We start from the raw sequence: 14775 nt of genomic DNA on the forward strand, positions 1-14775 counted from the left end.
AGCCACATGGTGATTGGTGGATGACACAGATTGGATGTGACCTCACTGTATTCATGTCTTGTGAAACACTGGTCAACAGCTTTATGTCGCAGTTCATGTAGAGGTTTAGAACACAATGAACTAATTGGACTGTGCATAGACACAGAGTCTCACACACACACACGCACACACACACAGTCACACACAGTCACACACACACACACACACACACACACAAACACAAACACACTCTGTCTCATACCTGCATGGTGTGGAAGGTGCCCGTCTTCTCACACTCACACACACTCACACACACACAAACACAAACACACTCTGTCTCATTACCTGCATGGTGTGGAAGGTGCGCGTCTTCTCGAAGTGGAACTCGATGTCCACGCTGCCCAGCCCCAGGGCCTCTCTGCTCCAGCCCAGGTAGTCGTACCCGGGCCACACCCTCAGCTCCTTGGTCTCTGTGAAGTCATCTCCTCCTAACACACCGTCACATAGCTGGCCCAGGCCTCCGAACTGCACCCTGGACGGACACACACACACATCAATACACACGGAGAGACACACACTCTCGCTACCCTGCAATACACTACTACTGTACGTGGACACTACTGTACTGCACACAAGATGCATGCACACACACACACACACACACACACATCCATCTAGCTACACATTCTTTACAGAAGGGTCAACAACTGGATCTACAATAGATCGTCTATCACACACACACACACACACACACACACACACACACACACAAACACAAACACACACGTACGTACACATCTGCTGTGGCTATGTCTGGGTTGCGTCAAACCTGTTAGCTCACCCGTTACAAAAACATTTCGGCCCCATTAAAAAGGCATATGTATCAACCACCCCCCCCCTCCCTGGTCCCCTTACCCCCTTCCCTGGACCATACAGTCCGGAAACAGAACACCACAACTCCTTCAGCTAAATAAAGTCCAGCAGTCACATGTCACATCCTAATCATGCCATTCTCATTCGATTAGGTTGGAGAGAAAAAATGTGTGGAAAATCCACTTAGTAGCGTGGAGTGGAGCTGTTGGGTCTGGGAGAATTGGCTGGGCAGAGAGGCGGAGGCCATGTTCACTGCTAACAGATGTGATGCACAGAGGAGTAACATAACAGCACCGTGGGGATGAGGAGGTTGAGCAAGCCGTTGTTATTAAGTCAGTGGTTTACAAAACCTTCCTAAAGCGGCTGGTTATTTCATGTAACCAGATCCATGTCATTGTAGCCTGGAGCTGCGTCACGCTCTCCCAGGCTCTTCTGGGGATCGTTGGCGGACCGAGTCGACTACTAACTAGGGTCTAGAGTTACATTTACATTTACATTTTTGGCATTTAGCAGACGCCTTATTCCAAAGCGACTTACAATCAATACATTTGAATACTAAGCATGTGAATCATCAGTCCACCATTCATAGCAGGAAGAGTAATCCAGCTCAGGCCCGGGGCCATTGATAGAAGGAAAAACCTTCTCCTATCACCTTCTTCTAAACTTTTTTTTTTTTAGGGACACAGTAGAGGGGAAAGCGGGTGTCTTTAGGAGACGCAGTGCTGAGGGGCAGCAGATGTCTCAGGAGGAGCAGGTCTTCTGAGTTGTTTCTTAAGATTTTTCTTTGCGTTGTTTTAAAGAGAGTGAGGGGAGAGAGAGAGAGGGAGGGGGGGGGGGTTGCTTACCCTGCCTCTGTGCTTCCGTCATAGGTGGAGTCGTTCAGGTAGACAGGAGAACCAGACAGGTGCATGACGTGCCCCATCGGAGCCGTGTACGCCTTCAGACCATCTGAGAGAGAGGAAGGAGGGGGCAGGGGGGGGGTGTGTTGGTGAGATAGATCGTGACGTTAGAATTATAAGGTTCTATCTCCATTTTTGTCAAAATTTAGTTTTTTACATAATCTGATCCATTAGGTGTTTATTAATGCCTGTGTGGTGTTATTTTTAAAATGTTGACCTTTTTTAGTTAGTAATTAATAAAACACAAAGGTTCCATCTCACAAAACATAATGGAATGTACAAACTTTGACTCTCAATATCTCTGAACTACCCTAAACGGAGATAGAACCTTATAATTCTAAGCTCACGATATGTCTACATCTGACTTACAGTATGCTTTCTCTCTCTATTCTGTTTATGCAAGCAACATTTTGTGAGAGGGAAAAAAACTACAACTGTGACAATTTGGATAACCTTTAGCTTTGGGGGCTATTTGGTTTACATGTTAGCTACACGTTGGCTAAGCCCATGTTGTTCTAAACTTCGAACCGCAATCGTGCTACAGCAGAGAGGACCACCACAGCTGGGCCTTAAACCATTAAACAAACCAGGAGAAACACACACACACACTAACCCCTCTCTCTCCCGAAACACTCTCCTCCTCTCCAACCCCCTCTGTGAAACCCAACACACCCCCCGCCCCCCCCCAGAGAGTGGCTGATCAGACTGTTCTCTCAGCACAAAGGTGACGTCATTGACAGCAACTAGCCCCCTTGACTCTGATCTCCATAATAAACATAGGTTTGACTGTTTAGGTCCACTGGGATTTGGTGACCTGGTGTGTGCGTGCGTGTGTGTGTGTGGGTGTGTGTGTGTGTGTGCGTGTGTGTGTGCGTGTGTGTGTGTGTGTGTGTGTGCCTGCATGCATATGTGTACATGTCAGGGGTTCGTATGTAGGCTGATCCTATCGGGTCTTGCATAATAGACGTATCCTATAACATACTGTACCACATAAAAATGTGATGATAAAAGTGTGTGATCTTTAGGTTTCTGTAGAGCCCGCATATTGCAGTGAGTGCTTGCGGCTCGGGGTAGGTTTACACACATACAGTTTCTTCCCCCAGGAAGATTACCTATTCCCCAGATAACGAGCCTAGGCATTAAGCCACAGTGCTCTATGGGTGATTTACAGCCGGCTATTGTGTGAGGGGAGAGGGGAGGTGAGCTGCTCTCTAAACGCTGGGCTAGACACTGGCGCTTTGTGAGCTGGGAGCAGCAACTGTTTATCATCCACTGTGTGGTTCTCTTATCTGTGCTAACAACCAGGCAGTAAATTATTGGCGATGGCTCACACACACTGAACGTACAACAATCAAACAGACGGTAAATCTAAATCTAAGGTGATGTTGAACTCAGTTAATCATCCCCCCTGGGTGTCTGTCTGGAGCAAAACGTTGCTTTGAGGCGCTACTGTGTTGATGTATTCTGATCTTCCAAGGTCTTCTGAATAGGTCTACACAATAAGGATGTGCCCCCCTGGCACATACAGACACAGACACAGACACAGACACAGACACAGACACAGACACAGACACAGACACAGACACAGACAAATACACACACACACACCAGGGTTTCCGTTAACCGGTAATTCCCGGTCTTTGTCCGGTAAAATTAGTGGAAGTCCGACAAGTTGAAAACTCGTCGGACATAAATGTCCGGTGAAAATAATTCCCTCTAACCATTTTCAGCTGAGCACCAAACACACACACAGAACACTGCCCGAGAGAGAAGGACCCGCCCCCTTTAGTTAGCCTATAGGCTATAGGCTAACTAAAGGGGGCGGGTCCTTCTCTCTCGGGCAGTGTTACACGAGTGTGTGTGTGTGTTTGGTGCTCAGCTGAAAATGGTGTCCCGAAGCGGAGCGCTTTAACTTTATCGCACAATAACAAGGATAACAAACAAAACGGACAACATTTACACTAAGATGGAGACAAACTTCAGCGATATGATCTAACAGCCGGTCTTCAGGACGACATACAGACCCGTATGAGCTTACAGGGCTATCCCCTATCTATCTGAGAAAAGGCATAGCCTAGCCCTAGGCTGTAACATCGAACGGAAATTAGCCTATACGCATTGCAAGTTAATTTAAAGCCTATTTATTTTCAAAGAGTTTTATTCTATTTTATTTTATCTGATAAAAGGCATATGAACGGAAATTAGGCTAGCCGTGTCACGCCAGAAGCCTACATGCTTGCACTGTTACTGTTCAATAAAATGTTATACATCTAGACATTGTGGTATTTCTTTATATACGTATCCCAGACTGCCTATCAATTGTTTCTCAATAAACAGTTATGTTCTCCCCATTGTCATACTCCCGAGCTAAACGAAATGCCTTCCCAACCAGCGAGACCTGGTTATAGAAATGACGTTGTTTTATTGATTTAAAAAAAAGGGTAAAACTGGAAAGAGAAAATAGAAAACTCACATTAATCCCAAACAATTTAACAAACTTCAGTTAACGTAATGTGGAGTCCGTTCATTGATCGATGCTGTCTGTTCAGTTCCCAGTGAGGCGCCCGTTCAGCGCTGGATTTGACGCATGGCATAGCGCGCATGCGTCAAATCATGTTATATTATTATATATTATATAGCTCGCATCTAATCGTATCGGATGAGAAATAGACATTAAATGGCATATATAGGCCGCTACACAACAGTAATCACCGCGACAAACAGCTATATTAGATTTGAAAAAAAGAAATATGATTTTGAAAAAAAAATTTTTTATTATATTTTAATATGATGACCGGAATATATCACGTTTGTCCGGTAAATCGAATTCGTCCCGGACACGATGTCCGACGGCAAATTTTTCTAACGGAAACCCTGACACACACACACACAGACACAGACACAGACACAGACACAGACACAGACACAGACACAGACACACACACACAGACACACACAGACACACACACAGACACACACACAGACACACACAGACAGACACACACACACACACACACACACCACACACCACACACACACTCACCGTTCCACAGACAGCCATAGAGCTCCACTCTGAGACAGACACTCATGACCCGATCGGCTAGCGGGTAGAACCGGACCCATCGGGCCACAATAGCTGGACCCAGGTCCTTCAGAACCACGTCATAGGTGTTCTCATTCCCCGACACCACCTGGCAGAGAGAGAGGGGCAGAGAGAGTGTGAGTGAGAAAGCGCCCGAGAGAGAGTAAAGGCCAATGCACACGGCATGCGATTTTGTCGCACGACAACATTCAATTCTCAATTCACACCAATGAATGAATGAATGTGAATGGAGAATCGAATGTTGTCGTGCGACAATATATCGCATCGCACGCCGTGTGCATTGTCTCATTGAGATGCATTCAAAACAATGGAATCGAATTCTGCGGTGCGACAAAATCCTCCCTCACCTCCTGCCCCCAGCGGTCCTTCCACGTGACCCACTGGCGTCCGTCCCGGGAGTAGCGGAGCCGGTAGCTGCGGGCAAATTCCCGTCCGTGTCCGTCGGCATGGCGACCCTGGGTCCCCACCAGAGCCAGGAAGTGGAGTGACCGCAGATCCACCTGTAGGAGGAGGAGAGGAAGATGAGATGTGGCACTCAGGGCCGGTCCTAGGCATAGGCGAACTAGGCGGTCGCGTTTTTTTTTTACATTTCAATAATTTTGTCTCTATGAATTTCATGTCTCTATGAAAATATGTCTCAGCCTACTGTCTATTTTTGTCTTGAAACCATTGTTGTCCATATTTTTACTGTTGAATGTGTGGGTGGTGATGAGGCAGTACTGGTGGCTTAATGTGGTGGTGGTGGGGGTGGCGCCCCTAAAACTTTTTTTTTTGGGGGGGGGACATCAAATCATACTCTCGCCTAGGGCACCTAAATGCCTAGGACCGGCCCTGGTTGCACTTAACAGCAATCCAAAGCCGGTATTGCATTCCCCCCCCCCCCCCCCCACTCCTACTGTTCGAGGAGAAAGCTGATCCTGTATTTGTGACAAGCTGAAGCATATAAACAGTCCTGAGAAGTAATGTACAGTAATTATATTACAGCGAAGCATTGTTGTCATAGTACATTATTATGATGTATCTTACCTGGAGGTATTCTGAGCCACTGGGGAAGACGGTTCCTAACGGACACCACGCCCCGTCCCCTTCTCCTTTACTTAGCCTGGGGGGGCAGGGGGGAGAGGAGGGAGGTAGGCAAGGGAGGGGGGGGGGGGCAGCGAGAGGCGGATAGACAAAGAGATCAGAGGTTGAGAGAGAGAGAGAAAGAGAGATACTATGACTAATCCATTCATCGCAATATAACCATACTGAAAAAAAATGGTAGCCTCCACTATGAGATCATAAATGAGACAAAAGGGCATGATGAGTGATGACCACACTCAAATCGCCCTCTGATCAAAAAGAAGATCTCACTGTTGACACCAAAAAGACCACATTAAAATCGTAGCCGATATCAGGCTCCGTCGTCCACAGAGAACTGAGAAAGTAAAAACCCATCACGTCTCTGGCAATAGGATCAATATTCCGACTGGGAACTGGTTGCCACGCCACACGACCACACTGTGATCCCATAAAGACTACTTTAAGACCACCGCCGCCACCAAAACAAATCACATTCAACATGGCTGATGAATTGGTGGTGGCAGCAATAACGTTTTTTTAAAATTTGATTTCATTCTCATCTAACTGAGGTCATACTGACTGACTGAGACCACACTGAAACCACAATATGACCACATTTGGACTCTATTGAGAGTGATCCAGTATGTCATTGAGGGAGGGAGGGAGGGAGGGAGGGAGAAAGGAAGAGTGCAGCCAGGGCAAGGCAGGGCTAATTCCACCATGCATCAGCAGCCAGTAGGATTAACATTGCAGACAGCTCAATTCTGTCTTCTCTCTCTCTCTCTCTCTCTCTCTCTCTCTCTCTCTCTCTCTCTCTCTCTCTCTCTCTCTCTCTCTCTCTCTCTCTCTCTCTCTCTCTCTCTCTCTCTCTCTCTCTCTCTCTCTCTCTCTCTCTCTCTCTCTCTCTCTCTCTCTCTCTCTCTCTCTCTCTCTCTCTCTCTCTCTCTCTCTCTCTCTCTCTCTCTCTCTCTCTCTCCTCCCCCCCCTTCTCTCTATTCACTTCCTCCCTATCCATTGCCCAAAAAGACTGGCCAAGTCCTCCTCTCTCTTCCTCCATCTCTACATTCTTCCCTCCCTCCCTTTCTTCCCTTCACTCCATCCAACATAGTGTTATCCAGCTGCCCAAGAGTGATATCAGTGAGCACCTCCCTAAAAACCACACACACGCTCCCTCCCCTCCCTCCTTTCTTACCCCCTCCCTATATCTCTGTTTGTGTCCCGTCAGCACCCCATCTTAGTGGCGCCCCTCTTTCTCTTCTACTCTCTTTCTATCTCTCTCTCTCTCTCTCTCTCTCTCTCTGGTGTGTCCTAAAAGGGTTGGGGCTAATCACCTCCACATGGGCAGACACTCAGCCAGGAGACCCAGCCCAGCGCACCAGGAGAGACATGTAGTAAACTGAGGTAGACACACACACACACACACACACACACACACACACACACTGTTGCACACACAAACACACTAGACATTCCCGCACGCACGTATCTCTCATACACACTCACGCTCTCACACACACACACACACACACACACACACACACACACTGTTGCACACACAAACACACTAGACATTCCCGCACGCACGTATCTCTCACACACACTCACACACACACACACACACTCACACACACACACACACACACACACACACACACACACACAGCGTGGGCCGGTGCACCACGTGAATCTGCCTTCCTTAGCAACAGGGTGGTAATGTCATTATCTAATATTCTGTAAAGGGATACATCATCATCATATTGTAATCCAATAGAGTTCTCTTATGTGATTTAAAGGGTGCAAACAGATGTCGAAAAGTGTTTGAAGACAGACACGACACAGGAGGACACACATACTGTAGATAATTACACACACACACACACACACACACACACACACACACCAACCTGCCATGCTTGGCCTCTGTGGAGTCTGACCAGGCGCTTGAGGCAGTGATGTCAGAGTCCGGGATGGTGCCATCCTCCATCCCCAGGGCATAACGACACTGACCTGAGAGAGAGAGAGCGTGCACACGACGCGAGAGAACAAAGGAAAGAAAGAAAGAGAGAGAAAGAACAAAAGAAAGAAAGATGGAGATGGGTTAATGTCCAGAATAAATTCCATAGCCAATCAGTCAATAATAATAAAGTCATCTCCACAACAAGGTTTTGGGGCTTCATGAGAAGCAGTTCATAACTTTATTTGGCAAATTGTCCCTCTCTCTCGCTCCTCATTTGGGTTTTGATCATTCTGGTGAAAGAAAAAGAGGGACAGTCGATACTTATGAATAACACATCCAATAACGGATGATAGAAGCAGACACGGTCATAATAACCAGCTGACAAAATCCATTCCAATATGAAACTTTTTATTCATCGACCTTTAACGATACTTTTGAATTCTCTCAAACAGACTTTTATATTCCTCTCTCCGTGTCTAGCTAACAGCTAAGCAGCCTCGGCCGCCCGCCCCCTCTAGAACAGACCTATAATATTTCCTTTTCTTTTGGTCTCCAACCCATCTCTCCATCTCTCCATCCCACACACTCGCAACCACATCTCCTGGTTGGCTTCGGGTTCATGCGATGATGATCCCCCCCCACTCCACCCACTCGCCAGGCAAGGTGAGCCGGAGAGAGGTGGAGGATGGAGGATGAGGAGAAAGAGAAGGAGGAAGAGTAGGGTTGGAGTAGGACAGAGTGGCGCTGTGTGTTGAGTCTTGGAACAGCTCAAATAGCAGCCCTGACTGACCCCAGTCCAGCAGACATGATCACACGATTCCAGATAGCCACCCTTGTGGCCAGGCATTACCCAACGCATTACCCATCCGCCATGATGTCACACATTACCAAAAGAGAACACATTAGCGAGTCTTATCTTGGGGGGGGGGGGGGTGAATTGATATACAGAGTGAAGGTCTAACTCAGTTGGTGACAGTGATATGGGGGTTTGGGGGGGGGGGGGGGCGGCATAACGACAGGGAGGGGGTGACTAACTGCTGTCAGTGAGTCAGGGGACAGGAATGTGGGGCTTGAAGACAAACCCTGCACGCACGCACACACACACACACACACACACACACACCGCTGCCCAGCACCACACCCCCATGGACAGGTGCCTATTTCATTACGCCATCACCACGCTGCCAATAAACCCCCTCCCTCCCTCCATCTCTCTCTCTCTCTCTTGTTACTTCTCTTTCATTCCCTCTTTCGATGCCCTTCAGCTATCTCTTCTCTCTCCTCACATCGCCTCACATTCTTCTCTGTCTTTCCAAGGATGCCCCCTTCCTTCCACAGCAGTAGGTGTTACTAACTTCCTCCTCCTACTAAAGACTTCATGTTGTTTTTATCACAGAACCACTGTGGTGACATGATGTAAGGTGTGTGTGTGTGTGTGTGTGTGTGTGTGTGTGTGTGTGTGTGTGTGTGTGTGTGTGTGTGTGTGTGTGTGTGTGTGTGAGTGTGTGTGTGTGTGAGTGTGTGTGTGTGTGTGTGTGTGAGTGTGTGTGTGCGAGTGTGTGTGTGTGTGTGAGTGTGTCTGTGTCTGTGTCTGTGTTTGTGTCTGTGTCTGTGTCTGTGTCTGTGTCTGTGTGTGTGTGTGTGTCTGTGTCTGTCTGCCAGCATGACTGCCTGCCTGCCTACCTGCTTCTTCTCTGTGTGTGCAGCAAATCTGTCTGAGATCGGTCAAACCCATTGTTTGGTTCAATAGTGGAGGTTTCACAGCTGCATGTAACCTCCTCTGATTTCACCTTGTTGGGTGAACCCTAACTCCCCCCCCCCCCCCTCTCTAACTGTATGATTGACACTTTGATGAGGTGCCTGCCTGTACATCAGTGAGGTTGAATACCGGGGGGGTATATCACCCCGCTGCATCACGCTCCTGTTACACATCACTAGCCCCGAGACCCAGGCATGAAACAGGATATCCTGCTGATAGGTGATGGAGAGACTTATCGCACGGAAGAAGAATGTGAGGAGAATGTTTGGACCGAGGGACGGGGGGGAGGAGGGGACATGGAGGGGGTGAGGGACGGGGAGGAGGAGGGGACATGGAGGGGATGAGGGGCGGGGAGGAGGGGACATGGAGGGGGTCAGGGACGGGGAGGAGGGGACATGGAGGGGGTGAGGGACGGGGAGGAGGGGACATGGAGGGGGTGAGGAGGGATGGGGAGGAGGGGACATGGAGGGGGCGAGGGGCGGGGAGGAGGGGACATGGAGGGGGTGAGGGAGGGGAAGGAGGGGACATGGAGGGGGCGAGGGGCGGGGCGGAGGGGACATGGAGGGGGTGAGGGACGGGGGAGGAGGGGACATGGAGGGGGCAAGGGACGGGGGAGGAGGGGACATGGAGGGGGGAGAGGGGCGGGGAGGAGGAGGGGACATGGAGGGGGTGAGGGACGGGGGGGAGGGGACATGGAGGGGGTGAGGGGCAGGGAGGAGGGGACATGGAGGGGGTTAGGGACGGGGAGGAGGGGACATGGAGGGGGCGTTGAGTGGAGGAGTGGAGGGTTAGAGTTATCATAGTTGAGTGGAGAGGGAAAAGTGTGGAAAAGCTGTGTTTATCGTATGACGATTTATGGATAGACAAATATGTTAAGAACAGTTTCCTTGTGAGGACATTAAGCCCTGTTTACCGCGTAGGGTTATATGACCTATGACCTCTGCGGTGTTTGACCTCTGACCTCTCACCTGGGTTAAAGTGCCACTCGTCGTGGTCCTCTGCAGCGGACAACGACGCGACCAGGACCGCAACCACGACGACAGGCAACAGCCGCAGCTCTGGCGTTGCCATGGCAGCAGCGACACACCTGGTTACCTGTCCGGGCACACGCTGACGACCACAGGCATACCTATCAGAGAGAGAGAAGGGGAGGGAGAGGGGGAGGGAGAGGAGGGAGAGAGAGAGAGAGAAGGAGAGGGAGAGAGGGAGAGGAAGAGGGAGAGAGAGAGAGAGAGAGGGAGAGGGAGAGGGAGAGGGAGAGAGAGAGAGAGAGAGAGGGAGAGGGAGAGGGAGAGGGAGAGGGAGAGAGAGAGAGAGAGAGAGAGAGAGAGAGAGAAAGAGGGAGAGAGAGAGGGAGAGAGAGGGAGAGGGAGAGGGAGAGGGAGAGGGAGAGGGAGAGAGGGAGAGGGAGAGAGAGAGAGAGGATTAGAGAGGTTACAGACTGCCTGAAAACCAGTTCTTCAGAGTGAAAGTAAGAGTAAACCCGTAAACCATCCTTGGATGGATTTCCACACAAATGTTAGAGTAGGTCTCCACACAGCAGCTCTCCCTGTGAGGTAATGCTGAAGAAGTCCTGTCCATTCCTGTTGAAATGAAACCTGATAAGCACCCAGTGAAATTGAACAAAATCCTCCGGCTTAAGAGTGGTGGGTGTGGGTGGGGAAATCACCTTCACACAGACACTGCTTCTTCAGCCTCGGGGCTACAGAGCTCTACTAGCTCAGTTTCACTGTCAATACAATTCTTTCAATCCACCAAGCCCATTTGGATTTGGGTAGCAACGTCTCTCGCATCTCAAATTCTCATTTGTCAGAGAACACACTTCACGAGGGGAACCCAGAACATTGTTTTTGACACAGAGCCATCTGGTACACTGACAGTCTTCTGCCTTGTTTTTTGGAAGGTTGTTATACAATCAGGCAAACTGAAATTTGTATAATTAGCCAGCTGTATTATTCTCGCCACAGTACATTCTATTCTTTTCAGCATTAAGAAAATGTCAACCATGTCATTTCCACCTCACTACATCACAACTCCTCTTGCAGCCCCTAATTGCCCTAAACATAGCACCTGAGATGCTTATGAGATGAGAGACATAGGAGGAGAGAGAGAGAGGGTAGAAAGGGAGAAAGAAAAGAAAGAAAGAAGAATGAAATGAGATAATTAGGGAAAGAGAGCGATGGATGGAGAAGAAAGGCGATGTAGCTATCGCAATTATGAGAAGAGTTAAGGCTGTGCTTCAACCTCATTAAAGTCAACGACGCTTCACCGATAATAAATCCGTAACACTCTTAATAAGAGGACAGGTTTTTTAGGCGTTTCTTTAAAAAGAGTCTACAGTTTGGTGGTGCCCTCAGGTGGGGAGGGAGAACATTCCAGAGGGGGCGGGCGGTCGAGCATAAAGGGTATATGGTATAGCAGCAGTTCTTTGAAGGTATCGAGGGGGTGTTTCAGACATCTTCTGCCCCTCAGCACTGCGTCTCCTAAAGACACCCGCTTTCCCCTCTACTGAGTCCCTCAAAACTTAACCCTTGTACTGTTTCTCTGTTTCTCCAGTGTTTTGTTTTTTTTACTAAAAATAAATAATAATAGGTTTAGAAGAAGGTGATAGGAGAAGGTTTTTCCTTCTATCAATGGCCCCGGGCCTGAGCTGGATTACTCGTCCTGCTACGAATGGTGGACTGATGATTCACATGCTTAGTATTCAAATGTATTGATTGTAAGTCGCTTTGGAATAAGGCGTCTGCTAAATGCCAAAAATGTCAAACGTAAAATGAGGGGTGTTTCCACAGATGATCTGGAATATCAGTGAGAGAGGTTTTTGAAATCAATTGATCTGGAAGGGGAGCCAGTGCAGAGATGCCAGGATGGGGGTTCATGCTACTGTGAGGGACTGGAGCTGTGCAATTGGCCAGCCCACTGAGACAAAGGAGCTTTGCCCAGTAGCGCAAACGAAGGGAGCGGAGGGGGGGGGGAGAGAAACCTAATGATGAAGGGGGTGAGGAGGGGGGAGTGAGGGAGAGACAGCTGGTGGTAGGGTAGAAGGGGGAGAGGGCCAAGCCTGTGCTCCCTCCCTGTAGACTCTGTGTGTCTCTGCTTCGTCTCTGAAGTCACTGGCACAGGCCGACAGCTGACACACAGCTGTAGTGACACACAGGAGGGGGAGTGAGGGAGGGAGGGAGGGAGGGAGGGAGGCGAGGGAGGGAATGTTTGGAAAAAAAGTGAAGAGTGTTCATAGGCAGAGGACTGGAGATAAGGATGGCACGTGGGGAGCAGTCCAGATGACACAGTGCAGTGTGTGTGTGTGTGTGTGTGTGTGTGTGTGTGTGTGTGTGTGTGTGTGTGTGTGTGTGTGTGTGTGTGTGTGGGGGTGTGTGGGATGGGGGGGGGTTGTTGATGAAGAGAGGGTGAATTATTGGTGTGTGTGTGTGTGTGTGTGTGTGTGTGTGTGTGTGTGTGTGTTGTGGCATAGATTTTTCAGGGACAGCCAGCCAGTGCAGCTGTCCAGAACAAGGGACAGGCGCTAGGCAACCGAGACATGGTGCAAGTGTTGGGCAGAGAGAGAGAGAGACAGACAGACAGTTTGTTTGGAGAAAACATCCCAGACCTTCTCCCAACGAGTGAGAAACGGTGTGTACGCCAGATGACGCCATGTTGAAATATGGGGCTTTACTGGATTACAGTAAACCTAAGCACGCAGAACCAGAGGCTGAGAATCTCCGCTGGCCTGTTGACTATGTCAACAATCCTGTAAGAACCGTAACCACGGTAACCGCTCCTGACCATAAATGAACATGATCCCCAGAGAGTTACAACTTTTTAACTGACAACAAACTAGCAGGGTGGAGAAAAGCTAACACGCAAAAAAACACTAAGGCTGTGAAGTTTAGGGGTTAGAAAAGACAACATAGTATAAAGTCAAATGAACACTTGCAAAAACCAAACCAGCAAGCGCCCAAGAACATGTTGGAACCGTCAAGAGTTCTGGAACAGCTGTGGTTCTGGCTCAGTGGGCGAGTTAAAAAGCCGCAGTGTTTTCGGAGAAGCGAGCCCACAGACACAGACACAGCGTTTTAAAAACACTATAACCTCTATCTAACTGCCATCGACACTCACAGAGATTTGTACAGAGTAATCCAGAAGTGCTAATGAATGGTTATTAGCAGCTGTCTTTGTCCCACACAACAGAAACAGACAAGAGAGAGAGTGAATGAGAGAGTGGAGGAGCAAGAAGGACTTTCGTGGCAGTTCGAAGTATCGTGAATTTAGAATGATAAGGTTCTATCTCCGTTTAGGGCAGTTCAGAGATATTGAGCGTCAAAGTTTTTACATTCCATTATGTTCTGTGAGATGGAACCTTTGTATTTTATGAATTACTAACTCAAAAATGTCAACATTTTAAAAATAACACCACACAGGCATTAATAAACACCTAATGGATCAGATTATGTAAAAAACTCAATTTTGACAAAAATGGAGATAGAACCTTATAATTCTAACGTCACGAGTTCATGAAGTATGCCTCTGAGAGTTAGGAAAACTAGCTTTCAAGTTGGCACTGAATATTTTTTAATTTGCCATCCTAACTAGAATATAATTGTCTTGGGATATTGGTGCAAAGATTCTCAAACTCCGAGTTGTCCATACCCTATGTATAATATACTATTACATCGGACTCTGGTCCCTTATCCGTGACATGGTCCCCTTCACAAAGCGAGATAAAAAGTTAGAACATCAACCACCATTTCCAGACAATGAGCTTAGACCACATACTATGGAAAGTTGTTTTGAATCAGGCAATTCTACTCATTCTCATTTTTCTGAATGGTTCAAGCTTGGGCTAATTCTAAACCGTATTATGTTCCGTGTTGTTGTCTTCACCGCGTGAGTCCATGACCACTGCCAGGGAAGGAGAGAGAGAGAGAGAGAGAGAGAGAGAGAGAGAGAGAGACAGAGTGAGAGAGAGAGAGAGAGAGAGAGCCAGAGAGAGAGAGAGAGAGAGAGACAGAGTGAGAGAGAGAGAGAGCCAGAGAGAGGATGTAGTAACTCTCCTCAGTCAGACATGAGTAATGTCCACTGGGGGAGGCTGAGAGGAGTGAGCTCTTTGTATTTGCATTTCCGTCCGACTGAGGGAGTCAGGCAC

At 48.4% G+C, this 14775-nt stretch overlaps 1 protein-coding gene across 1 annotated transcript in view; it reads right to left on the minus strand.

Moving 5' to 3' along the window:
• The window catches only part of ddr1 (discoidin domain receptor tyrosine kinase 1), a 38464-nt gene that overhangs the window by 13538 nt on the left and 10151 nt on the right, over window positions 1–14775 (minus strand). Inside the window, 7 exon segments of the mRNA XM_080540532.1 lie at window positions 325–511; window positions 1698–1800; window positions 4795–4942; window positions 5202–5354; window positions 5881–5950; window positions 7815–7923; window positions 10601–10761. Coding sequence (XP_080396658.1) covers window positions 325–511; window positions 1698–1800; window positions 4795–4942; window positions 5202–5354; window positions 5881–5950; window positions 7815–7923; window positions 10601–10703 — 873 coding nt within the window. The 5' untranslated portion in view covers window positions 10704–10761.

This window comes from Nansenia antarctica (assembly GCF_963989245.1).
Source record: "Nansenia antarctica genome assembly, chromosome: 10".
In the NCBI taxonomy this organism is placed as follows: Eukaryota; Metazoa; Chordata; class Actinopteri; order Argentiniformes; family Microstomatidae; genus Nansenia; species Nansenia antarctica.